The sequence below is a fragment of the Notamacropus eugenii genome, chromosome 3 (genome assembly GCF_028372415.1).
Source record: "Notamacropus eugenii isolate mMacEug1 chromosome 3, mMacEug1.pri_v2, whole genome shotgun sequence".
Taxonomy (NCBI): domain Eukaryota; kingdom Metazoa; phylum Chordata; class Mammalia; order Diprotodontia; family Macropodidae; genus Notamacropus; species Notamacropus eugenii.
Genome location: NC_092874.1, coordinates 466736501 through 466764244, shown reverse-complemented (window position 1 = coordinate 466764244; position 27744 = coordinate 466736501). Strand labels below are relative to the sequence as shown.

At 42.2% G+C, this 27744-nt stretch overlaps 1 protein-coding gene across 3 annotated transcripts in view; it reads right to left on the bottom strand.

Moving 5' to 3' along the window:
* ACOX2 (acyl-CoA oxidase 2) overlaps positions 1-17762 on the bottom strand; it is a 53994-nt gene extending 36232 nt beyond the window's left edge. For 2 of the 3 annotated variants that reach the window (XM_072598813.1, XM_072598814.1), the window contains exons 1-5: positions 9244-9439; positions 8977-9162; positions 4144-4306; positions 3701-3852; positions 2845-2952 (exon numbers count right to left, since the gene is read on the bottom strand). In XM_072598813.1, coding sequence (XP_072454914.1) covers positions 2845-2952; positions 3701-3852; positions 4144-4306; positions 8977-9162; positions 9244-9424 — 790 coding nt within the window. In that variant the 5' untranslated portion in view covers positions 9425-9439. Of the gene's footprint in view, positions 1-2844; positions 2953-3700; positions 3853-4143; positions 4307-8976; positions 9163-9243; positions 9440-17446 lie in introns of those variants that run through there. The other variant, XM_072598815.1, reaches the window with a different exon arrangement.
* Between the last annotated feature and the right edge of the window lie 9982 nt (positions 17763-27744).

The following is a 27744-nucleotide window of genomic DNA, read 5'->3' as shown; positions in this document are numbered from 1 at the left end:
TGCCTCAGGCATTCCTTAATTGGGTGATCCTCCGCAAGTCATAGCCTCTCAACTAGAGACTAATAATAGTCTCTGTCATACAGGGGAGGATTGTGAGGGCTAACTGAGATACTGGTGCAGTGCTCTGCAAATGTGTTAAGATTTGGGTATGTGGGGCTGGGAACCTGGGTCATTGGAGGGATGGTGGTGCCGTCCACTCAAGCAAGGAAGTTAAGAAAGGGTGGGTGGGGGCATTCCCTTCTGTGATCTGACCAAGGCATGATAACTGGAAAGGACAGATGGTGCATCAAATACAAACTGCCTTGAGGAAGTGAGGATATCTACCATGGGAAATCTGTGGGAGGGGCAGACTTGGGCAAGATGGCAGGGACAGGAAAGTCCCTATGTTGACGGGACTACGGTGGAAGAGCACTGGCCCTGGAGTTGGAAAGACCTGAGTTCAAATCTGGCCTCAGGCCTGGGCAAGTGACTGCCTCAAAAAAAGGGGGCGTTAAATACTATCCTTAAGACCCTTAACCTTGGCCAACTTCTGGCTTTCTTGGAAAGTGTGGGGAAGACTGCCACCTAGTGTCCACAGGTGGACTTCCTGGCTGCCTTGGTAGCATTCCTATGGATTGTTGATGGACTGTTTGGAATAATAAACAATCAGACTTTTTTTCCCCTTTAGGAAATGAGGGAAGGGAGAGAGGAAGAGTGCAGTTAAGAGTAGTGTTCTCATCTGCAGCACTCCTCCGGATTTACTTCTTAGAGTAAAGGTTGTTTCCCTTTAATGGAATGTTCCGCTCCTGGAGGGGCAGAGATTACTGTGTTGTTTTGTTTTTCCAGTCCCAAGTACCTAGCCCAGTGCCTGACACACAGTAGATTCCTAAGGAATGTTTGTTCAGTTGGATCTTTCTAGGCTCATTCCCCATCCAGTCCTCTGTCATACTGTCAAACTGGGCTACTTTGATGCCTCACACATCTTGGTCCTCATGCCTTTAACCAGATGGCTCCCCTGCCTGGGATGCTCTCACTCATTACCTGTCTCCTAGAATCCCTGGTTTCTTTCAAAGATCAGTTAAAGTGTCACCTTCTACAGGAGGCTTTTCCTAATCCCCCATCTAGGAATGCCTTCCTTTCCTAAGTGATAGTATATAAGGTAGGGGAGGCAGTGTTCTATACCCTGGCCTTGACAATGACAGAGAGATCAGACTTCTCAACTGAGTCCTTCAGAGCTGTGAGCTCAGTGTGAATAAGGCCTAAATACCTCTGGAATCAATCAGGAAACAGAGACTGTAGACAAAATATGGAAAATCCTGGATCAATTCATAAGGAGTGAAGGCCACTGGATGTGAACCACAGAAGCATGTTCAGATTAGTAGAGGAGACATGGTCACAATATGATGCCTGTACCATAAAACCCAAAACACAAGCTAGTTTGGAATGGGGATATTGGGGATCTGTCAGTAGAGAGGAATGACCCTTAGTGTTGAATTGTAAAGAATCAGAGGCCCAGAGGCAGCAGACAGAAATAGAAGGAACAGAAAGAAAATTCAGTCTGAGCTGTGGTAGAAAAGGAAAGACTGAGGTCCACTGACCCTACCGGCACCTAGAACCGAAGGCTCCAATTGCACCAACCTCTCTGAGGACCGAGGACAGCTCCAAGAAAAGGCTGGCTTTCCTGAGAGTCTCCTCCCAAATTCTCTTTTAAAATATATACTCCGCTTTCTGTTTTTCTCAAAAATTTTCAGTAACTTGAATTTTTTTTCAATCATAAAAAGGCCAGAGGATAGCTGGAAATAAACATGAATTTGAATTGTCAGAGAGCCAAATTCCTGCCTAAAAATTAGAAATTTTCCTGAGGAATCAATATTTTAATTGTTCTCCTAACCTTTTGCTTAATATAAACTCTAAAAAGCAACAGCAAAGGAAACCTGAGGAGACATTATTTCACTCCTGGGCTTAAAAGAAAAAGGCCAGAGGGGTGGGGAGCTGATTGTAATATAGGGTGTGGCTGATTAAATATCCAAAGGGAAAGAGGACAGAAAGAAGGGGATAGTAGGGATTCCTGGTCAACAGCAGCCCTCAGTGACATCCATGTGCAAGATATGGCACTTCTATATGTCCCTGATAGAGTGAAAGGTCTTTTTGGGTCTATGTTCCCAGGCCTTAGCACAATGCTTGGCACATAGTAGACACTTAAATTGCTGACTGATTAAATGTTTGGAATAAATTAAGTTGGCAACACTCCAAGGCCCTTTTCTTAAGGATAGAGCCTGTGCCCTCAGATCTAGCTAGGAGACTCCATCTTCTTCCCTTCTACACCCCTAGGGCCTACTTATATTCTCTACAGGGTGGGAAACAAGCTCACTCCTACTTCTGACTCCCTGAGGGTCCTCCAAGGTCTAAGATCTTGTCTCTTGTGGGACATGATATTTACCTTTACTGTAATAGAACAGAAGGTATAATTTGGCTTGTGACAAAAATGTAAAAAAAAAATTGCTTAAGGTATTGAGGCAGCATGATCTAATCGGGATTGCCGAGGGTTAGGAATCAGGGCACCTGGGTTCTGGAGCCAGCTTAGAAGCTAACACTGTATGACATTGGGCACAGGATCATAGACATAAAACTGGAAGGGACCTTAGAGCCATTTAGTGCATTTTGGAGATGAGAAAGGTAAGTCCCAGAGAGGAGAAGCCCATGGTTACCCTGTAACTGTCAAAGGCCGAATTTGAACTCAGGTCTTGGAGCCTAATGACAAACTTCACCTTCTTACCTTGACTCAGCCTACCTATGGGGATGGGTACCTGGTTCAGAAAGAGGGATCTCTGGGGCATGTGGGCCAGGGTGGGGCTGGATACTCACAATCTCCAGGCCACCACTTGGTTGCAGATAATGTTGGTGTGTTCAACACAAACTCTTGGGTGGCAGCATCATAGGTGGCTGTCGTCTCAAGACCTTGAAGGTATGTCCCTTGGAGCCAAGGAAACCAAGCCATCAATGAGTAGAGTTTCTCTAGTTGTCTTAGAAGGGCTACTGTTGGTCAAATCTGCTGCTCCTCTGATTCCCAGACAGGGACGGAGTTTTCTCTCCTTTGCCCTTCTGATTTGTCACCAGGCAGACTGGACAAGACTGGTGACCTCCTGGGATATTGGGAGATTGCCCTCCAGCAGGGCTCCCCCACAGGTTCTGACTCCCCATCCCTGACCTTGCAATGAAAGCCCCAGTTGACCTGCCTGCTTCTATTTCAGAACCTGTCCCCACCTCTCCAGGAGTGGGAACTCAAAGAGAAAGGGCTTAATCAAGCGTCTCCCTCATTCTTTGTTACGTGATCTCCAGGCTTCCCTGCAACTCAGCTCTGCCTTCCCCTTGCTGCCATGGTTGTAGTCCCTGCTCAGACAAATGTGCTCTGTTGCCTTTCCCATTTGTCACCATGCAGAGTCCAAGGAGAATGGACTCTTTCTTGATCCTTGGTGAATGAGTTTAATGGAAGGGGATAGTCAACATGAATATAATCATTATGGTTCCTCAGCTGTGTTTGTCAGTGGTCTATAAATAGCCCTGTTTGGACCAGGCAACCTTGAAAGTGAGACAGCCCCATTTCTCTGACTTCTAGGTTGCTTCTCAGGACCCCCAAAAGTTGGTGCCTGGCTATGCCTTTGGACCAAGGCCATGGTTTGTGTCCTCCCAAGTACACAGCCCGCCATCTTCTCAGTCTTACCATGCCCCATTTCTGTCTGAGCATAGGTCCCAATGATCTGGAAATTGTCTGTCAGGGGGCCCCACTTCTTGATTTGCTCCTCTGAACCTAAGCTCTTGAGGGCTCTCTGGAAGACTGTGTGTATGTTGAAGGCTGTGTCTCCTGCGAGGGCCCTGTAAGACACAAACATGCGTGTCAGGTTGGGGGTGGGGTATGTGAAACTGGGGCCCAGATGGGCTTGGAGGCAGCCGGCACTTACTGTCTTAGAATCAAGGGAACAAGTATTTAAGCCCTTCTATGTGCCAGGTGCTGAGCTTTCACAAATATGAACCCATGTCATTGGACTCCACTGATGCCATTGCCAAAAGGTCAGCTGTGGGCTGGTGAGTTGGGGCTTTTGTGATGGCTTTGCCCCCAGCCAGTTTCAGAGGCTCCCCTAGCAATGGCCACCCCATGATGATCACCTGTGGATATACTTTAGTTCAATACTATCCTCCTTCCAGCCTCTCTGCTTCATCAGCTTCTTGTAATGAATACTCTTCTGAATGGCGGCTTCATACCGCTGGTTCTGGCTCATGAAATAATTATTCTTTAGGCTGAACACAGGGTCGCTGGAGATGATGCTCTCTGCCAGACAGAGACAAGAGGTCAGCAAATGGCTCCTCCAAACCCAGCAGTGATTTCTCCCCCATTTCCCTGGTTCACTTATTCCAAAAGGATGCACTTATCTCATTGTATCCTCATCATGTCCCTGGGAAAGGAGGCACAAGGGTAGACATTTGAACTCCCCATTTTAAAGTAAGGAGATCAAAGCTTCCAAAGGCAGTCACATATCCCAAGGCCAAGAGCAACCTTGGGATTCACACCCAGGTTTTCTCCTTGCTCTAATCCATCTTGCACAGGTGTGCCTAGGCACTCTGCTATACAACAAACACTAGTGCAGGGGTTGGGAGCCTGAGGTCTTGTGACTCTATGGGGCCTCTAGACCACAGGTTCCTCACCCCTGCTTTATGCTTAGCACCGTGTCTGGCGCACAGTAGGGGCTTAATAAATGTTTATCAATGGACTGATTCAAGTGGCTCTCAATTGCATTAAAAACCTTTCCTTCTTTCCAGTTCTGTGATACTTTACAGCCTTTCCCACCCTCTACCATCCAGCCAGCCTGGCCTTTTATCCTGTTCCTCACATACATATTCTTTTCTTTTTTTCAGTTTATGTCCCCAGCACCAAGCAGGTGCTTCATAAATAACTGTGGACTGATGAAGTGGACTTACAATTCACGGTGCTCTCCACGATATCTGTGTATCCTAAATAGTTATTTATTAATTGAAAGCATTTTATTGCTTATAAAATAACTAATATAACTAATAACATACATGTTTTAAGGTAGATATAATTTTTTTAAAGATGGTAATGAAACCCTGGCAGTCCTTGAGTCCAGGTTCCTGATGCCAAGGCTGGTCCTCCAGTGGCTGCACCACATTGTCACTCACTGGAAACCAGAAATGTTCCTTATTTGTAGCTTTAAAAGGTGCATATTAGCTTAGTCAAGTCAGTAACCAAATAATCCTCTTGGCTTCTGTGATCCCTTCTGACACTTTTTAGTCTGTGCATTTTCCCACACTGTGTGGCTATTCTTGTGGTTTGTGGTTGTTCAGTCATTTCCATAGCGTTCAACTCTCAGCGACCTCATTTGGGGTTTTCTTGGCAAGGATACTGGAGTGGTTTGCCATTTCCTTTTCCAAATCATTTAAGAGATGGAAAAACCAAGGCAAACGGCGAAGTGACTTGCCCAAGGTCACATAGTTAGTAAGTGTCTGGGGCCAGATTTGAACTAGGGAAGATGAGTCTTCCTAACTCCAGGCTTAGTGCTCTCTGCACTATGGCGCCACCTAGCAGCCCCTTGTGGTTTTTTATTGTTGTGGTTTATAGAGTTTCATTTGTGCACAGCTCTTGTTCTGCTTCTAGTTTCCTCATCAGATGTCACTTAGTAGTAATTTTTTCATATTTCTTTGTATACTTCAAACTTAAGTCCTAAAAGAGAAATAACCCTGTTAAATTCACATGGTGCAGTTTGTTCAGTCATTTTCCAGGCATGTGGTGAACTACACAGAAAGTTGGATTAGGAGTCAGGGGACCTGGGGTCAGATCCCCACTCTGCCACTGCCCCCTTGTGTGACTAAAGCCTCTCTCCTTTCTCATCTCTAAAATGAGGAGGGGTGGACTAAATGACAAGACTTAGGATCCTGTCATCTGTAATCAATCGCTGGACATTTGGACCTTTCTTTCCTTTCTTCCTTCCTTCCTTCCTTCCTTCCTTCCTTCCTTCCTTCCTTCCTCTGTTAGAAGCATTATTGTTATAAACATTTCTGTATACTTATTTTATTACTATCTTTGTATAATAATCTTACCAATAATATGTTTAGGGAACTGTTCTAGTCATAGGCCTCATGAGATCAAAGGGCCTAGACAATTTTGTAACCTTTATCACATGCTATGCTGCTTTCTGAAAAGATTGCATCCATCCACAGCCCACTAGGAGTGTCACAATGTGCCTATTTTTCCTTATCCTTATCAGCCTTCAATTTTACAATACTTAAATTATCTGTCAATTTAACGGAGGTAAGGGAGAATCTAGAGTTCTTTTAATTAGCATTTTTCTGACTATTAAAGAATTTTTTTTGATGGTTAAAGAAAATCTGTGTTTCTCCTTTGGAAAGTGGTCTGCTTGTATGTCCTTTGACCACTTATCCCTTGGGGAAATGAATCTTATTCTCATAAACTTGTATCAATTCTGCCTCAATATCAGATGTCATAGAGATGGTTATAGCAAAGATTTTTTTTTTTGCCTAACCCCTACGATAATTTGTTAAATTATTCATTTTCTCAGAAAGGAGTGCAGTTATCTTTATTTGACTACTACTACCCCCATCTTGTCATAACTGTAACACTCCCACATCCACACATCACACTCAGCATAGTTTCTAGATTTCATGCTGTTAACCCTCTAAGCCTTGTAAAAACTGAACTTCCCCATCCTTCTGACCACTTGAGAAATGAATCTGGGAGCCTCCCTCCTTTTCACTTGATCCTCTTTGCCCTTTGTCCTTTTTTCCCTTTCATTCTTTATCTGTAACTTTCATAATTGATTTGTTCCTTCCCTCCTTCATCCCCCACCCAGGGCATTCAGTTCTTAATTATGGCAGTACTGCTGTTATTTTATTACACTCTTGCAATAATTAGAGCTATAGGTTTCTAGTATTAATGCCATGGAATATTACTGTTCTGTAAGGAATGAGGAAGAATTCAGAGAAACATGGGAAAAATTGTGTGAAACTATTGTTGTTGTTTGGATCCTGACATCAGGGAGGTGACGCCAGGAGCTGAAAGGGAATTGGATTGAAGTGAGGCAGGGCCATGCAAAGTCGCCAACCTCACTGTCTCCTCCGGAGTCATCTGGGTGCAGTGGCCAGATACAGAGCAGGACGACTGGAGACGGCCCCCATGAAGTGTTGCAGAGTGAAGAAAGCAGAATCAAAAGAACAATATACACAATGAGTGCATCAATTTAAATAAAGTCAACGCTGGGAGAAAAGAAACCGAAATATAACAATGTTGGTACCATACTATCAAAGTGAAAGCACCCATCTTTTCTGCTAAAAATTGGTAAACAAGAGGAGTAGAAAGCAGTACAAAATTTCAGTCACAATCATGCTAATAGGTAGCTTTGCTTACATTTTCAGGGAATGTACTTTGGAGTGGGGTTTATTTGGTTGTTTGTTGGGAAGTGTTTGTTTTGTTGGAAAAAAAAGAAAAATGAATAAATTAAGTCAAAAGTAGGTTTGAGATGCTGTATTGTTCAGATATAAAAGGGTTAAAATTATTTCACCATAAAGCTTTAAATCTTGATGGCAAAAACAGGGTATTAGAATGGGGGTGTGTGGGGAAGGCACCCTGCATGGTCCTTACGAATCCTTATGACCTTTCTACTTTCTGCTTCCTTCCATGCTCAGTTGTATCCCACATATTTTGGGGTATCATTTTACCATTGTGATTCTCTTTACTTTAGTTATATATCATTTTTATTATTTTTCCTTGAACCACTCACTCTGCAGTATAGCCTTTATTTAGATATGCATCTTTTGTTTGTTTCCCTCATTGATCACAATTTTTATCACATTATGTTCTGTAAAAGGTATGTAGTGTTCCTGCCTTTCTGCTTTTATTTATGAATTATTTATGCCCCAGCACATCACATGATTAGTTTTCATAAAGGTACCAAGCAATGCAGTAAAAGGGGAAGTCCATTCTTTAAAATTGCTTTTCAGTAATCACCACCAATCTATCAAATTAATTTGCAACATTTGCTTCCATAATCTTCTTGGGTATCTTAATGTTGGATTTGTCAAGGTCTAAAAAGGTTAGGCTCAAATCACCCATAATTATTATCTTACTATGTAAATCTTTTGCATTTCATTTTGTTTTTTCTGTAATTATCTGAATATTATGCTACTTGGTATATGTATAAATATGTATGTATGTATGTATGTATGTATGTATGTATATATGTTAGCATATATTGTTTTATTATCTATGCTACCTTTATACCATAGTTTTCTGGATTGTCTCACTTGACAGTATCTTTTTTCTTTTTTAAGCCTTATCCAAAACCATAATTAAACTTCCTTTTCTTGAGGAAGGACTGGAGATTCAGCTGAAATATAATAAAAAAATTTTTTGGTGTCTCTACTTGGTGTACTTGAGAGGAGCTAGGCTCTCTTATGATCTCTCTGCTGTCTTCTAGGAAGTAGTATTTACATAGCAGAGTGGAAAGTAAATAGATGTGGCCTTTTCTCTTAAACATACACTCTGTGTATGCCTATGGGAAAGAAGACTGGATTTGCAGTCAGAGGTCTTGAGTTTGAATCTTGACTGCCACTTGCTATCTGTGTGATTATTGGCAAAATGCTTCACTTTTCTTAAGCTTTAGTTTCCTCATATGTAAAATGGAAATTGTGAGAATTACAGGGTTATCATGAGAATCAAATGAGATAAGGTATGTAAAAGTGCTTTACAAGCCTTAAAGCACCATTTATGAATTATTACTATTACTGTCATCACATCACATTGACTTTTATTACATCTCACTCAGAATTATTTGTATTTGCATCGAGGTTTTTTTGAATCATGGGCTGCATAGATAGCATTAATCTTCAGTGGGGAAATTTGGGGAAGATTTTTTTTTTTGTGGGTAAAAAAGGGAGAAGGGAAGGGAGAAGTTCAGAGGGTTGTCTCACCAATTTGTCTCCGTTTCTGGGTAAATTCTGCACCGCCATCTAGGATGTTTGTAAGTCTCTCGACATCGAATGACTTGTTCTGCCTCTCAATGTCCAGGTCTGGGTTCACCCCTTTGTTCCAGGTACTCCTGGGAGTTGTGCTGTAGTTCTGGTTGGTCATTTTGAGAGGTTCTGAGTCCCAGCCTTCTGCAAAAGAAAGGCCCCAATGTACTTAGTCAGCTCTGGCTTGTCGTCCTGCCCTAAGCTTCCCTTCTATGTCTAATCTACCTCTGTAGTGAAGAAATAACCTGGTGAGGAGGTAAAAGGGGATGGCAAAGAGTAACTGGTGCCCTTTGATATCTGGGCAAGCAGTATCAGAGCAGGACTGAGCCAACTCCTGGTCATTGATTAAACCTGGGGAAAAGTCATTGCCTGGGGCCAAAGCTCCTCCCAGCCTCTGTCCAATCATTATTTTCAAATGTACACACATTCAATTTCTACAGCTGGTATGTGATTTATATTTGACTTCCAAGTCAGGTCAACCACAAAGGAAGACAAAGAAAATGGTGCTAAACATGGCAGGGATAAAAGAGGGGACTGTGCTAAGATATATGATCTCATCATAGGATCATTATAGAGCTGGAGAAGGCCTTGTAGACCTTATAGATGAGGAACCTGGGGCACAAAGAGGCTCGATTATTTGTCCAGAATCATGGGATTGGTGAGTTGCTGAGTCAAGATTTGAGCCCAGGCCCTCCTGATTCTAAGTCCAGTGCTCTATTCATGATACCACAATGAGATGAAAGAGGCAGCATGGTGTAGACACCAGTATGCTGGACTTGGAGTCAAGATCTGGCTTCTGATACTGGCTGCTGACTATGGACATCTCAGCCTGAGGTTCAGTTTCCTCATCTATGAAATGGGAATGTTAGTCAAGTCACCAGGCATTTATTAAGCACCTACTATGTGTCAGACACTGTGCTAAGTACTGGAGATACAGAAAGAGGCAAAAGACAATCCTTGCCCTCAAGGAGTTTATAGTTCATCCTTTGATTCCCAAGAGGAGCAACGATAGATGTCATAGGTTGATGTCTTGACTTGTGCCCAAACTGGATTTCAGTGAGGCAGAGCTGCCCAAAGTCATCAGCCTCACTCTCTCTTCTAGAGTCATCGAAGTCCAGTGGCAATTCAGGACAACTGGCAAAGGGCTGAGATGCAGAGAATGGCCATGTTTGTGTTGTCTTTGATGCCTGACTAACCCTTCAGTGCTCTGTAGCACCTATTTCAGCCACCTTCATGGCCATTCTGCCCATTCTGCTGGGGGAAGTCTTCACATGCTTGGGATAGACATCCCCCTAATTCACCACCTGTTGGCTACCCTCAACCTAATTTAGCCCTTCTGCCAAGACAGTTTGCCAGGGTGTGGACACTGTGCATGCTCCAGTATCTTGGAGCCACAGGTGAGAGATGGGTAAAGGTGGACACCGAAGGTGGATAAGCAGCCCTGAAAAGGGCTCAGCGGCTCTTATACCAGAGGTGCTAGTCTGCCTCAAACATGCCATATACAAGATACACAAAGGAGGGAAAGATGCCAAAGGCATGGAAAAAATCTTGGATCTTATTAATACTGAAAAAAGGTGACCTAGAGAACATCGATAACAATGAAGCTCTATGGCTATGCTGCCATCTACACACAATCTTTTAAGAGTCATCTACATATGAATCAAGAACTCTTGATGAGGGTATTAGTAAGGAACTAACAGTCTTTTACAAATGATATGTTGTTTTGGATTAATTGAAAGATATAGAGGGTTTAAGATCCCCTTTGCTTATTAGCAAATGCTAATTATTTTAAAAATTAGAAAAAAACAGTCTGAGAGACTTATTTACAAAAAGGTATCTCCTGCCCATACATTGAAATTGTTCATGATTCCTTGGAAAACAGAGCAACAGAAGCAGATCCTTTCAACCACCCTCTGACAAGAAACATCAAGTGCGGTACAGAACAGGGAAGGATATGCTTGACAAAGATATTCCCTGTGACAGAGGAGATCTAGCACTGAATCCAAGCTGAAGAGGGAAGGTGAAGTCCTGAAGAAGCTCCTATTTATTTATAGATGGTTCTTACATTTGAAAATTAAGGTAAATTGAGAGACAAGTTTCTGAGCATGATCAGTTTATTAGTTAGGCTGGCAGTAACCAGCAAATTGGGTCCGTGGCCTCTCTCAATAACCAAAGACCCTGAGTGAGGATAGACAGGGTCTTTTAAACCTAGCTTCTAATTGACCTGACAGCACATCATTTATATTTCCCCTGGCAAAGGTAAGATACTCCTGATTGGTAGAAAATGTAAGGAGGAGGTGGGTAAGGAGGCACCTCAACTCCTTCCTGTTACTTTCTCTTTGGGACTTGGGAATAATCCTCAGGTGACAGGCAGACATGAGTGTTTGAATCAGCTTGAATTTAAATTAAGTGGGTAGTGGGTTACAAGGTTACAAAGGTAGACAATACAAGTTAGAGATTCAGTTCACCATTGAATTGTGTTCTGAGTGGAAGTAATTACAAGACAAAAGCTTGGTAAGTTTCTCCTACAAAGTTACAAGGGTAAGGAGCTCAGACTCACAGGGTGTGGGAGAGTATGACATCTGCACCAGCTCAACTATGTCTTAAAAATAGAATTAAAATCAATTTTCAATTTTATGTGGCATTGTCTTGATTGCATAAAGCTCTAGAACATCTCAGAGCCTCCCGGAACAGAGCTGCAATTGCTCAAAGGCATCTAGCCTAACCATCCACACAGAAAACACTGGTGGATGAAGAAATGTCTGTGATTCCAAGCTTCCAACAACCACTGTGGGAGTCAAGAAAGTTCTGTTTTCCACATTCCTAAGTGATAAGGCTTGTAACCTCGCATGCCCAGACCCAAGGAGCCCATCAGACAGGAGAACATGGAGTCACATGGCCAGGGGACAGTATTGCAGGTGATCCAAAGTTCAGAAAATAGTATAAGAAACCCCATCTTTCAGAACGTGTTGTAGTCGTCCTGTAATCTTACTGGGGAGGCTACCTGGCCATTCAGGGGGAATGGATGTAAAGATTAATAAAAGCTTTCCTGATTTCACAACAGGTATCGTTTTTTATTTAAGGTGAGCATGTTTCTCATTGTTGGGGGCTTGTTAACAAAACAAAGACCCATTTTTAAAAAGAATACTAACATCCTGTTGGTGCTGTTTTATGGCAGTGAGAAGTGGAAAATCGGTCTTTAAAAAACTGGGAATGAATATCTCTCAGACAGCAAAGGAGAGGTGCAGAGTAGGTATGACTAAGCTGTTAGATGTAACCAGTGAGGAATACGTAAGGACAGGAGTAAGAGATATCAACAAGGAATTGTATGATAGGAAGAAAAGACAGGTTAATTATGTGATAAGGATGGAGGTGGCAGATGAATGGACAGAATGCAGTTATCCCTTTCACATCTCAGGGGTCAGGGGTTTGATCCCCTGGCAATCTAGAAAGTACACACATAATTTTTTGGTTCTCCCTTCATGCCAGAATAGTCTGAATTATCATGGTATTAAAAGATAAAATATGTTGATATTATACAATAATATACACATTTTTATTTTGCATTTCTGAGTTTCTAAACTTTTTCTATGTGATCTTCTGGCCTTTGTGTGTCTTCTGCCGCTTCTGCAAAACTCCCCCAAATTCCCACTTAAATTCTTATGCTGACCTGCAATATATAGAAACCACGATGGGGAAAGTCATGATGTGGAAGGGATAACTGTACTCCACTGGGACTCTTGTGATGTCAGGAGAAAGTAAAGAAGGCTTCCAGCACATTGAGAGGACCCCTTGAGGTAAATTTGTTGGAAGGACATGGACAAACATTCCATAGAATGAATAAGCATGGATGGGTGGCCACCACCTTAGAGGGAGCCACCAAAGTGATGAGAGTTCAGATGTCTCTTCTCCTCTCTCCTCCCCATCTGTGTCTTGATCTCTCTCCCTCTGCTTTTTTTTCTTGAACTCTCTCTCCCTCCCTCTCTTTCCTCCTCCTTTTTTCTCTTTTTTGTTCTTTCTCTTTGTCCCTCCCTTCCTCCCTGTCTGTCTGTTTCTCCCTCCCTCCCCCTCTCTCTCTGCATCTCTTTCTCTGGGTCTCCATCTCTCCTTTCCTCCGTCTGTCTGTATATCTCTCTCTCTAAGTCTCTCCTTCCCTGTCTCCACCTCACCCCCCTTCCTGTCTGAACACCTCTCCTGCCAGCGCACTACCCAAGGCTTACTTGTCTACTTTTCCCAATCTATTTTTCTCTCTGGGAGTGTGTGAAGCCTTGGCACCATGGCTGGATGACACCCATAGGTATATTTCAGCTTTGGATCAAGAGTCTCAAAATAGGCTCACCTAGAAATTAAACTTCCAGGTTTTAATAAAATTAATAAACTCATTTCAATGGATATTTTACTAATTACCTTTTATAAGCAAAGTCCTCTCAAAAGAAAATTGCTAATATTGCTTCAAGAGAAGCAGAAAGTCATGCTGAGTAGACTGGACATCTCTAGCACAGACTGACCGTGTAACTTTGGTTTAGGCAGGTCACTCCCTTGGGGCTTTAGGCAACTGAGATTTTGAGTTATAGACAAGAGGCCAACATGGATTGGGGGAGGGAGTTTCCACAACTTTTTTTTTTTTAATACTTTTTATCAGGGAACACAACATGCACCTATGTAGATATACACAAAAAGGTGAGCTAGACGGTGCAGTGGACAGAGTGCTGGGCCTGGAGTTGGGAAGACTCATCTTCCTGACTTCAAACACTAGCCGTGTGACTCTGGGCAAGTCACTGTTTGGCTCATAATCGCTAAAATAAGCTGCAAAAGGAAATGATGAACCACTCCAGTATTTTTGCCAAGAAAACCCCCAACGGAGTCTCAAAGAATCAGACACAACGGAAATGACCAAACAACAAAATACATGAAAGGTGAAATGAGTCATATTAGAAGCTGGTTGTAATAGGAATTCTAAAGGGTCTCAGAGGCAAGGTGGGAGTAAGTTTCGGGCATGAGAGATGATCTGTACAAAGGCCTGGAGAAGGGAAATGGAGCTGATGTACATCAGGAAGCATAAGGCCAGACTGATCGGACCCTTGGTTCTCAATTGTGATCCTTCAGGGGATCTGGGACATTAAAAAAACAACAACTATTTTTTGTACTAATACTAAGACTTTTTCACTTATTATCTAAATACATAAAATAATATTATAATATAAATAAATATGATGGAAGGGGTGTCATCAGTAACTTTGAAGAGGCAGAACTCAAGCGAACACCTCCTAGTTCCAGGCTCTCCCTTTGACAACGTCCTGCACCACGGTTCCGATTGCCTCCCGAATAGAACGCTCCTCTGGGGGGGGAGCCGTTGCAGTCCTTCACCAGAGTCTGAGTCCAGCCTATTTTGGCAGGTTGCTCTATCCCTCCCCTTCCTACTTTCTGTGTGCCAGTCCTACTGGCCTATTGGCTGTTTGCTGTGCACAACACTCTATCTCCAGATCCTATGCCTTTGCTGAGCCTGGCATACCAGGTCCACCTCTTGGCACTCCTCCCTCCCTAGTAACTTGATTAGGTGTCCCCTCCTATAGGACGCCTTTCCTGATTGTCCTCCACTGTTAGTGCCTTCCCTTCCCAACAGGGGGTTTCCCCTCCCCCCAGGACCATGGCAACTCCTTGGGAACAGGGACTGTTTCATTTTTTTCTGGGCCTGGTGCTTAAGAAATGTTTCTTGAACTGGACAGAACCCACCAAGAAAAGTAACTCTTGGCTTTCTGGGTTAAAGAGCTCTGCGTATCAGAATGAGGTAGATTCTGGGTCCAAGTCCTAATCTTCAGATAGTTCAGCACTTTAGTCCTAATTCCCAGGGAGCCGAATCCCTTTGCTTGATGCAGTGGCCGCAGACAAGAGCCCTCACCTGGACTGTCATGATCACAGAATTACAGATTTGGACCCAGAAGGGACCACGGCCAGCCCAACCCCAGCATTTTATTAAAAAGGGTTACAAGCCTTGACCGTGGTACCAAAGTATCAGAGGTGGGATCTGAGCCACAATAGTTCAACATCTTCATTTTACAGATGATTAAATCGGCCCCTGGAGGAGAGATGAATAGGTTGTATGTGGATACAGTGCCCTAAGACTTAAAAATTATATTAAGGATTGACTTTGTAAAGCCCCTGGTTTATTTTCTAACCTCATGGCACCCTAAAGTCTATTCCCCCCTTATCCTAGATCATAAAATTCCTTGTCTCCCCCATCCTGGGTCATAAAGTTTCCCCTGTCTCCCTTATCTTGTGTCATCCATCTTCCACATCCTGTCACTAAATCTCCAACTCCCATTAGAAACCCTAAAATTACATCATCATCCTACAGGCAGTGTATATAAGTCTGGTCCTTTTCTTTGTTTAGTTCCTTGCTAAATCTCAGGCCCATTGCTTTTGTGACAATAAAGCTCCCTTTGGCTACAAAGGTCTAAGTGAACTCTTTCAAATTGGAACCAGCTCTCCCATCTCTCTCTCTTCAGCATAATGGTGCCAAAACTCAAGAGTCCACATAATTGGACTCCGATAATCTTCTAGCCACTGGGATAAGAGGTAAGCTCCCTTTTCTTCATCCTCTTCCCCAGACCTTTCTTTTTGCTCCCACTGTCTCCCTAGCAGTGAGACCCCTGGAGTGCCTAGACACTGTCATCGGCATCTGAAGCTCCTCTGATTTCTGGGTGGTCAGTTGGACTATGGACCCTTCTATAAGAGGATGCTCTTCTGGGTTGGTCACATTTTTTTCTCTCCTCTTCCCAGGATGCTGGGAAAAGTGATGAGAGGCTGCTTGAAGATTATGGGGAGGAAATTCGGGGAGGAGAATTTAAGAAAAGCATCTAGTGTTCCATTTCAACACAGCCTGGCCTCAGTGTACTCTAGAAAAGTAATTTGTGATAGGGGTTTCTAAACAAAACAAGCTTAATAAGAAGTTTGGTCTCCAAAACTTAAAGAAAAGGTACTTTGCTCTGCTTGAGGGGACTTTTTATACCGTTGTTCCCCCTGTACCTTGGTTTACCCTGTATTATTCCTTCCCCTCCCCCATGGCACGTTGGGGGAGGTGAGTAGGTGGGCCTCTGCACCTGGTTTTCTTTGGGGGTCCCTGTACCCCAGTGTCAGAGTCTCTGCACCCTGTGTTGTTCCCCTTTCCTGTGGGATGTTGGGAGAAGTGGGTCAGTAGGCCTCTGCACCTGGAAAAACTGCCTAGAAGTAAGCCTTCTCTAGGTTAGTTTGATTAGGTATGTAAAATCCCAGTCTTTAAGGTTTCCAGCTAACTTACTTATTGAACGTTTAGTCATTATCCCTTTTAGCACTGGGATGAATTGTGAGCTTTTTTGGAAAGGGAAATACTTTTTACAAAGAAATATTTTGCAAAATATTTTCTGTGTTATTCTAAAGGCCTACTAAAATTCCATTTGCAAGCTAATTTGTTTTGATAAATTGATACTGATAACAATTATATCCAAAACTACTGTGAGTTTTCTAAGTTTCATTCCTAGGTTTGTTGTGTCCTTGGATCAGCCTTAAATAGGTGCTTTCAGGGAAACAGTCATTGGTTCACCCTTCAGGTTTCCTAACAAAGGGCACTCTAAATGTAAGAACGTACTTAATACATAACCCTAACCCAGAATGCCTTAGGAAAAAAACTGACCTTCCTTCCCAAGGTACTTAGGAATTTGTGACTACTGAAAATTTTGGCTTTCTGGCACTCTGAGAATTTGTGATGTTTAAAAGATATTTTGTACCAACTTGATTTCCATAAATCCCAATCTTTAAGATTTCCAGCTAATTTATTTAATGAAAGTTTAGTCATTTAGCATCGGGATGAATTGTGAGCTTTTTTGGAAAGGGAAATACTTTTTACATAAAAGTGAAAAATTAGAATCCTAGCCCATTCTGGAGATTTTGTCATTGATCATTAAGGAGTTTTGAAACACCTCCTACAACCCTGGTCCCTCCATTCTCCCACTCCTTTCCCTTGAGTCAAGAGGGTGAAGGGGGATGGGGTCAAGCTAAAGAAGTCACCAAGTCTCTCTCTTCAACAGATCCAGGTCAGTCAGGTAGAAGAGGCAGAGACAGACTTTGAACTCGGCTTGTCTGCGGCCAGATCTCGGCCTCTTTCGACACATTCTCAGGCGGTTGGTCAGAAATCCACCAGTGCCCTTTGGCTGCTCTCCCCAACAACGCCCGGAAACAAACTCTGGGGATCCCTGAGGGCCAGAATCACGTGGTCTCTGCTCGGGAAACACCCTCCCTGGCCCCCCAAAGGGCCTCCCGGGTTGGGCCGTCCTTGGCTTCTGCTCGGTGTCCCCACTAACTCTTCTGCTCTCTACCCCTCCCGCGCAGCTGGGGATCCCAAGAGGGAAGGGGAGGGGTAAGGCGGGACCCTCAGGGAGCCCACAGAACTGACCTGGGGATCCTCAAGGGTTGCCAGCTTCTAGTCCTACTGCCGGCCTTCCTGGCCTCCTGGGGCGAAGTTCTCCTTTTAAGCCCAGGAGTCAGAGGGGCGGGCATCACAGTCTCCGCCTCCACAGTCGCTATAGGAGGCTGGACATTCCATTTTCCCGGGTGGACCCGAACAGTAGAATCTTGACTGGACCTGAGAGAGATGACTCACTTCCCTGCGAGCCAGTCAGAGGCAGGGGGCAGCAGCGTCGGTAACGCAGCGCCCATGCCCATCCCGGCAGGGCAGTAGAGCGCGAGCTCAAACCTGAGCGCGGACCCGCACCCCGATTGGGTCGTAACTTGGGGCGCAGACGCACATGGATGACGATCCGTGTATGTGTGGTGTGCGTGCACGCGCGTGTTGGGGCTTCTGTGTGACCATGTGCATGCGGTGTGCATGTTGGGGGTGCTGTGTGTGAGCCCATGTGGGATGGTTGTAAGGAACTGGAAGGGACACTTTCAATTGGGGAGCCTCGTGATAGGTCAGAGGAACCTCTCTTAGCCGCAGTGTCCCCATCTGGAAGATGGGTTTCATGATAGCCCCTGCCTCACCACTCCCGCGGTAGTTGTGAGAATGAAAAGGAAGCAATGTTTCTAAAGTGGTGTTGGAGCCTTAAGATGCCATGAGAAGGCAGTTATTCATGTTGCTGATTTAGTGCAACCTTTTCATTTTACAGAAGGGGGAACTGACACCGGGGCTGTGTCTTGCCCAACACGTAGGCTCTCTACACATGTTCACGGACTCTAGATCTAGTGTGCTGTTTAGCTCCAGCCTGGGTGTATGATATTAACATTAATGTACATGGAGTAAATGGACTGAGGTGGATAAAAAGTTTTACTGACGCATTTTTTTTTGCCAGTCACTTCCCAGTATCCCTTCCCCTCCACAAACAACAGAACCCTTTCTCTTTTTAAAACATTTTTAAAGTTTTGAGTTCCAAATTCTATGCCTCCTTTCCTTCCCTTCCCCCTCCCTGGGATGGTAAGCAATCAGATCATAGGGTATACATGTGCAAAAAACATTTCCACCTTAGTTATTTTATACAAGGAGACGAATAAAAGGGGGAAAAAATGAAAGAGTGAAAATAGCATGCTTCAGTCTGTTTTCAAGTAATAAGAATTCTTTCTCTGGAGGCAGATAGGATGCTTCCTATGAGTCCCTTGGATTGTCTTGGATCATTTCATTGCTGAGAATAGACAGTCTCAGTTCTTTATCGAACAGTATTGCTGTTACTGCGGACAACGTTCTCCTGGTTCTGTTCACTATGCATCAAGAACTCTCTTAACAACAAAACACAGTTTAGCAAAACCAACTGAGACAGCCTTTGTATGATTGCCTTCCTGTAGCCGGCCAGCTGTGCTCCCTCTCTCTTGAAGATAGATTGCTGCTTCCTCCTCTGTTAGTTCTCAGGACTGTGGTCAACCATTCTGTACGATCTCAATGTCTTTTAGTATGCTTCTGGTTCCTGGTGGTTGTAGACTCTATGTGGTTCTCCTCATTTCCCTTGCTTTCTTTTTATACTAGTCTCTTAAGTTTCTTGGAAGTCTTCCTTCTGAGCAGTATCTGACTTGACAATATGATTGTGTTGTATTCACGTGCTGGTTTGTCCAGCCATCCCGAGCGTCTCTTGGCATCCATTTTTCCAGTTTTTACTACCACAAAAAGTGTCCTTATGAATAGCCAGGAGGGTAAATGAAGGGCTCTGTTGAAGGAATTGGGGCAGCTTAGCTAGAAGAGAAGACTGGGGTGGTGGTGGGAAAATAGGACTTGAGAGCTATCTTCACGTATTTGAGGGGCTGTCAGTAGAAGAGGGATTACTCATATTTTATTTGGCCCTAGAGGGCAGACCTGAGAACAATGAGTGGTCAAGTGCAGCTTGATAGCAGGGAACACATCATCTCTGCTGCTCCGAAGCTTGCCTTGGGAGGCAGGGAACTCCTCTCTCAGCAGAGGTGTCTAAGCAGAGCCTGGGTGTCGATGGCCTCTTCTGAAGGGTGTGGCTCCAATTCCCTTCTGCCACTGGCCATCTGGATGACCTTGGGCAAGTCAATTCCCTTCTCTCCTCTTCATTTCCCTGAATTTTAAAAAGAGGAGTTTGGACTAAGAGTGAATTTTAAAGTCCCATCCAAATCTATATCTATGATCTTCTGAAATTTCAAAGGACTGTACAGTCTCTTAGGACATGATAAAATAAATAGATGGATAAATTTAATTCAAATGAGGACATAGATAAATAAGAGAATTGTGAAAGGGCTAAGGCATCATATAAGGCACAAATTGGTTCCAGCTTTGGGGGAAGAGAGAGAGAGATCAGGGAAGGCTTCATGAAGGAGGTGGCACTGACTTATCCTGAAGGGGAGTTGGCACTAGGTACCAATGTAGTAGGCAGTTTCTTGGGTTGCCATATGAGAGATTTAATGTAATTTTTTATAAATGTATTTTAAAAAATTTTATTTTCAATTTCAAATTCTCTCACTCTCTTCAGTCCCTGGAGAAGGCAAGCAATGTGATGCCCATTTTATACATGTGAGGTCATGCAAAATATATTTCCATATTATCCATGTTGCCAAAGAAAAAAAAGACAAGAAAAATAAAGTGAAAAAAGTCTGCTTCAACCTGCATTCAGAGTTCATCATTTTTCTCTCTGGAGGTAGATAGCATTTTTCATCATGAGTTCTTTGAAATTGTCATGGATCATTGTCTTGAAAAGAGTAGCTAAATCTTTCACATCATTGATCATCATGCTGTTACTGTCTACAGTGTTCTCCTGGTTCTGCTCACTTCACTTTGCATAAGTTCATACAAGTCTTCCTTTTCTTCTGAAGCCGTCCTTTCATCATTTCTTATAGCACAACAGTATTCCATCACAATCATATACCACAGCTTGTACAGACATTTCCCAATTGATGGACACTGCCTCAGTCTCCAGTTCTTTGCAGAAAAAGCTGTTATAAATATCTTCAGTTTCCTATATACTGTCCATAGGGAGATGGCTCCTGCTTCTTCACCTCACCTTTTTCTTCCCATTCCTCAAGCCTGTTCTTCCCTCTTCTAGCTTGATACCTCTTTCCTCTCCCCCTGTAGACATCTTTATTGTTCAGTTTTGTTCAAGCTTTTGTGACCCTACTTGGGGTTTCCATGGCAAAGATCCTGGAGTGGTTTACCATTTCCTTCTCTAGCTCATTTGACAGATGAGGAAACTGAGGCAAACAGCGTTAAGTGACTTGGCCAGAGTCACCCATCTAGTAAGTGTCTGAGGCTAGATTTGAACTCACATCTTTCTGACTCCAGGCCTGGCACTCTATCCATTGTATCACCTTGCCTATCAGACATCTCTTTACCTATCCTCATCCCCAGAGCTGCCATTGCCAATTGTGTCCCTTATATCTGGCTGCACAATCAGGAATAAAGCTGAAGGAAAACTTGCCTAAGAAGCATTGGTATACTTCACTCATATCAGCTTTATAATGCATGGAGGTGAAAATAATGCCAAGACTAATTAAAACAGATTCAGTTGAGAAGAAGGGAAAATTAGTTACTTGTATGAACTGACGCAAAGTGAAGTGAGGAGAATACTGTACACAGTGAGAGAAGTGTTGTAACAGTGACCAAGTATGAAAGACATAGCTACTCTGTTGAAAAGACAGTGACCCACATGGTGCCCCGAGTGACTCTGAAGTAGGGGCCATTAGGTAGCTGCCCGTTTGAATGTTACTCCAGTTAAGTAGGTGCTAAGCTTAGTTGTATCTGCTTTATTGGATACATTGATGTCAACTCTAAATGTAAATAATTTAGAAACTGCCCTATGTTTAAAAAACATGATCTTACTATAGGCTGTCCCAATACACCCACACCCACCCACCCACACACACACACACACACACACACACACACACACACACACAAATATAGTTATGTGACTTGGGAGTGTCATTAATATTGTCTGAGATCATTCTAGATCACCTTAGCGTAAAGTAGGAGAAGGACACTGTCAGCAATTTATTCAGGGTGGGGCAGGCAGGAATCAAGGCTGCCAAGGCTAGGCAATTTTCCCTATCTCTAAGAGGGTTATAGGGCTAGAAATTATCTATATATCTATTGGAATAAATATATTATACATAAATATGTGTGTCTATTCCAATACATGTGTTTATATGTAAATGCATGTATAAATATATGTACATATGTATACTGTATAAACTATAACAAAGTAGAGTGAAGACTAGTTACAAAATGGCGTAGGTGTGGTGTGGAAATCAAGAGAAGCCATCGGATTTGATTTCATGAATACTGATTCCATCTTGTGCTGACACATGTATCCTCATCTGTCTTGTTTTTCTGCAAATCATCCATGAGAAATTAGAAGGCATGAGCTAGCTATTGTTTTATAAGTGCAGTTGGGTGCAATTATTTAAATCTCTCAATTCTGGGAAAGAAAGGTCTTCCAAACTCACTTGCCCACTTCCTACTTCACTGAAATTCACTCTTCCCCACTCTTGACTTGGAAAATCCCTAATTTTTCCTGCAGTTAGAAATCAAATTACCTAACTGTATACCCTGATTTATATCTAGTTAACTGTTTTCTTTTAATGATAAAAATCTCTTTCCCCACTCTGTTTGGGTACATTGCCAAGATGAGGAGGCGTGCTCCCAATTTTTCATGCAGTTGGCATCCATCACTTAAAAAATGGTTATGCTTGAAAGCTCAAACCTTTGTTTCCTCATTCATTTCAGATTTTACCCATCACAACTAAGTACTATAAGTGTGTATGTGTGTATGCATGCAAGTGCATGTGTGTACATGTGTGCATGTGTGTTTGTGAGTGCTGGGTCAAAGTCCTGATCACCTCACTTTCTTACCCTTCTGTCTGCCCATCTTCTCAGAACCCTACCCTCTCTTAATAATGAATCATCTATTTAGCACCTACTATACATCAGGCTCTGTCCTGAGTACTGGAGATATAGGGACAAAAATGAGATATTTGAACCCCAATAAAGCAATAATAGTGAGCACTAGCTCATATTGTACGTTTTGCAAAGGGCTTCACATGTTTTATCTCATGGAAAGCAAGCATTAGCATGCCTAATCAGATTAGCTGAACAGAGTCCTTCAGGCTGTAGTACTGGAAGTGAATGGGGTAATTTGAGAGGTGTAAATTTCAGACACTGGGGCAGATGGAAGGATGATACAGGTGAATGTTTTGGTTTGTCTCAGCACAGAGGCAGTCATCAACTCCATTTGTATGTTTGATATTATCCTCCCAAGATTGTTACAGTTGACAGTGAATTGAGAGATTACAGGAACACATATTTGGAGCTGGAAGATCTAGTCCAATCTCATTTTACAGATGAGGAAACTGAGGTCCAGAGATGTTAAATGACTTTCCCATTTAGTAAGTTGCAGAGCTGAAATTTAAATTCAATTCCTACACTCTTTGGAAACAAACATTGGCATTTGTAGTTTGGAATGTTTATTTCATGAATTTAAAGCATGGATAATACATGTGCAGAGGAGTTGACTTTTCATTTCTAACTATTTCCATAAAAGAAATGTCAGCAATAGTATGAAAATTCAGTTTTGCTCTTTAAGTAAAAAATTTTGAGCCATGATTTTTGTAATACTGATACACGTTGGCATACAAACAACTCTCAAGAGGTCTTAGGTACTCATACGTGTGCCATTCCACTTGATTTCTGCTAATGGCAGAGGTCTGTTTGCATTTTACCAGTCATCCAGGGCTGAAACCTTGGGCTCATCTTCAATTTATCCTTCTCCCTCATTCTACCTGAATCTGATCAAATCCTGCTAATCAACAGCATTCATCCTATCTTGTCAATCCAAGGGCTACTATTTAGTTCTAATAGCTTGCTTTTATGTGGTGCTTTAAGGTTTGGAAAGCACTGTACATATGCTCACTTATTTGATTTCCACAATAACCTTGTAAGTGTAAAATTGAAGATTGATTTTAATTCCATTTTTAAGAAAGTCAAATTGCCATATTTTTAATATTCTCCTACACAGTTTGAGTCTAAACTCCTTGACTTCCTAACTCTACCCTCTGCCTACATTCTGGAGAAATCTGGCTAAAGGTTAAACTTTTATCTTGCAATTACTTCTACCCTTTACTCTGGTAGTCTCAAGTTCTTTGATTCTCAGTTCTATTATTTTAATGTATATCTCCACCCTAGTATTGTCCACCTTTGTAACTTCACTTACCACCATGCCAGGAAACTGAATCACTTCCATTTGAACTGTCTTAGGAAGATGCTGAGGGTCACCTGGCAAGATAAGGTACCAGACACTGAAGTCCTTGCTTGAGCTGAACTGCCAAGCATTCAAATTATGCTTCTAAGAGCACAATTTCGATGGACTGGCCATGTTGTTCAAATGCAAAATGTACACTTGCCAAAAAGTCTATTTTATGGAGAACTCGCATGGGGCAGGTGATCACATGGTGGTCAGAAGAAGCCATACAAGGACTCTCAAGGTCTCTCTCAAGAACTTTAGATTTAACTGTGCAACAAGGGAGACACTGGCACAGGACCGCTCAGCATGGCATGCCTACATCAGAAAGGGTGCTGTGCTCCATGAGTAAAGCAGAAGTGAGACAGCACAAGGATGCACAAATTTGGAGTATCCATCCCCAAAATTCATATGTACCATCTGTGGCCAATCTGTGGTAGAGCTTACTGAGCGCGTATTGGTCTGATCAGCCACAGTCAAACACACTGAAACTTTACTTTATCATGGTGATGCTATTTTGGTCCTCTTCAAAGATGAAGGGCAACAACCAATCAACTTCACTCACCACTCATCTAACTCAGATGCAAGTTCCTTTGTAATCTCCTCCTCTGTGTTGTTGTTCAGTATTGTCTGACTCATCCTCACCTCATGGACTCCTATAGAAGGCACACCAGGGCCTTCTATACTTCATTACCTATCAAAATCTAACTAAGCTCATGTTCTTTGTTTCCTTAACACTGTCTATCCATCTCATCCTCTGGCTATCCCCTTCTCCTTTTGCCTTCAGTCTTTCCTAACATCAGGGTCTTTTCCAGTGAGTCCCATCTTCTCATTATGTGCCCAAAGTATTTAAGTTTCAGCTTCAGCATTTTACCTTCCAATGAAAAATCTGAATTAATTTCTTTAAGTACTGACTTGATCTCCTAGCTGTCTCAAAAGTCTCCAGCACCACAGTTCAAAAGTTTTGATTCTACAGTGCTCAACTTAATTTATAATCCAACTCTCATAGCTATACATTACTACTGGAAACACCATAGCTTTGATTTTAAGGACCTTTGTTGGAAAGGCAATATGTATACTTTTTGGTATCCTGTTCAGATTTGAAATAGCTTTCCTTCCAAGGAGCAAGCAACTTTTAATTTCATGGCTTCAGTTGCTGTCTGCAGTAATCTTTGAGTTCAAGAATATAAAATCTAATAATGCTTCCAATTCACTTTTTCTCTATTTGCCAGGAAGTGATGGGACCAGTTGCCATGATCTTAGTTTTTTTAATGTTAAGCTTTGTTGACCTGAAAGTTTGGTTGAAAGAGACAGACTAGGTGATATGTAAATTCATATTGTTTATTCCCTTAAACCTAACAGATACATGCTGCATGGATCCAAAACATAAGTTCTGACTGTCTGATATAAGAATGACCAGACTTAAATATGTTTTAGAATAATCCCAACTCAGGGTCTCTATGTCACTCAAATTTATGCTTAACCATATTATGAGAAAGGAATGTTACTAATTGAATAGGTGGTAAATACAATGAGATAAGAGAATTTACAAAGTGTCAGTTGAAATTATGACCCAGGATACCTGTATTTTCTTTACCATTAACTTGCCATAACATAGCATGTGTACATAAAATATTAAGATAAGGAAAAGTTCCGTTATTCAAGATAGTGTCTCAGGATAAGAGTCTCATCCTTAAACAGAGGAAAGAATACTCTTAAATCAGCCCCATCTGGCCTTGTTGACATAGGAAGAGGTATTCTCTGAGTTTACTCAGAGGAAAAAGAAGCTGTTAGGTCCAGACTTTTCTTCTGGTTGATTATTTCAGGCTCTGGCCCTTACTGAGGTTATTAAATTGATATTAAATAATTATCAGTTTCAAGCCAACTTTTATACTCTCCTCTTTCACCTTCATCAAGAGGTTTCTTAATTCTTTCACTTTCTGTCATCAGAGTGGTATTGAGGGAATTATGGGATTCTCACTGGACTCCTAAAAAAGGAAAAGACCATGTCTTTGAACGTAATCCAGCCCCTAAACTTTCCCACACATTTCAGCAGGTCAGGTCACTAGTGTTTTGCCTGAGGCATCCTGTCCATCCCAATCTACCTAGATACTCAATAATCCTTTTAACTCCCCTTTCATTGTGGCTCTCAGACTGCTTAACTCTTTCATTGCTTGCCCTTGGCCCACCTCAGTCTACTTACTATTCCTTAATTTCATTAAGATCTTTTCACTGACCTGGTTTCCCCTTTTTTTGTATAAAAGTATTAATCTTACCCCCATTAAATTGCCCAGATTCCCTAAGAATCTTTCCCGCTTCTATTGGCATCACAATAAACTTGATACTATATTCTGCTAAAGGAATATTTCATATCCCTTGAATAAAGTAAGTTCACTCTGTCCTTTTGGTGACCTCTCAAGGAACATAACATGCGCGAGTTGGCCATGCCTTAATGTTTTGGGAACTAGCCACTCCCGGAATCCATAGATAATACTTGGAGGATCTGGCTAGTCCTCCCAGTATATGATTAATTAGCTTATATCTTGTGGCCCCCGTATGATATGTCCTTGATGAACAAACACCTGCATTCCCATGGCCATGTGCCTGACCAGCTTGGAACAGTGTGTGGAGCTGTTGGCAAGAAGCCTTCTTTGTCTAGGTCCCTATAAACTCCCCTTGCTTGGTGCAAGTCCTCGGAATCTCACCCATGGAGAGGACGCTCTGCCTGGGACCTCTGTGCTCCCAATTCGGACCCTGAACGCTGTATCCCGGGATTCCCCAGCTGATGAAATTCAGGTGTTGGTGCTCCCCGAATTGGTGATGTTTTTCTCTTTCCTCTTATATCTATATTAATATTGCTATAATTATATTAGCATTAGGCTATATTAATTATTTCTGCTGTAGCTCTAAACTGTTCATGCATTTGCCTTTTCTGTAAATCAGTAAAATATCCAGCTTCTTCTTCTCAAATGTGTCTTATTGTAGGTGCGAATCTGAACCATAAATTTCCTTAATCATACATAATTGGATGAATCTGAACCCCTTTTGAAATCACAATACCTCTGCACATAAGTTAAATAAATAAGGTGACAATATGCAGCCTTGTTGTATCCCTTTCCCAATCTTAAACCAGTCAGTTCCATGTTTGGTTCTAATTGTTGCTTCTTGACCTGCATACAGGTTCCTCGGGAGACAAGTAAGGTGAGGACTTGTCACATTTTGTTGTGATCTACACAGTCAAAGGCTTTAGTGTAGTCAATGAAGTAGATGTTTTTTTTTTCTGGAACTCACCTGCTTTCTCCATAACAGTGAATGTTGGCAATTTGGTCTCTAGTTCCTCTGCCTCTTTGAAAACCAGCATGTACTTCTGATAATTCTTAGTTCACATATTGCTGAAGTCTAGCTTGCAAAATCTTAATCTTAACCTTACTGGAGTAAGAAATGAACCCAATTGTTCAATAATTTGAACATTCTTTGGCATTGCTCTTCTTTGGGACTGGGATGTAAATTGATCTTTTCCAATCTAGAGGCCATTGTTGAGTTTTCCAAATTTGCTGACATGTTGAGTGCAGCATTTTAGCAACATCTTTTAAGATTTTTAAGTAGACAGCTGGAATTCCATCACCTCTACTTATTATTAGCAATACTTCTTAAGACCCACTTGTCTTCATTCTCCAGAATGTCTGGCTCTGGATCAGTAATCCCATCATCATGGTTATTAGTGATGTTAGGATCTTTCTTGTATAGTTCTTCTGTATATGATTTCTACCTTTTCTTAATCTCTTCTACTTTTGTCGAGTCCATACCACTTTTTTTTTTGTCATGCTTATTTTTGCACAAAATCTTCCCTTGTTATCTCTAATTTTCTTGAAGAGATCTCTTGTCTTTCCCACTCTACTGTTTTTGTCCATTTCTTTGCATTGTTCATTAAGAAAACTTTCGTATCTCTCCTTGCTATTCCTTTGGGTATATCTTTCCCTTTCTCCTTTCCCTTTCTCTCTCCTTCTTTCCCTTGTTA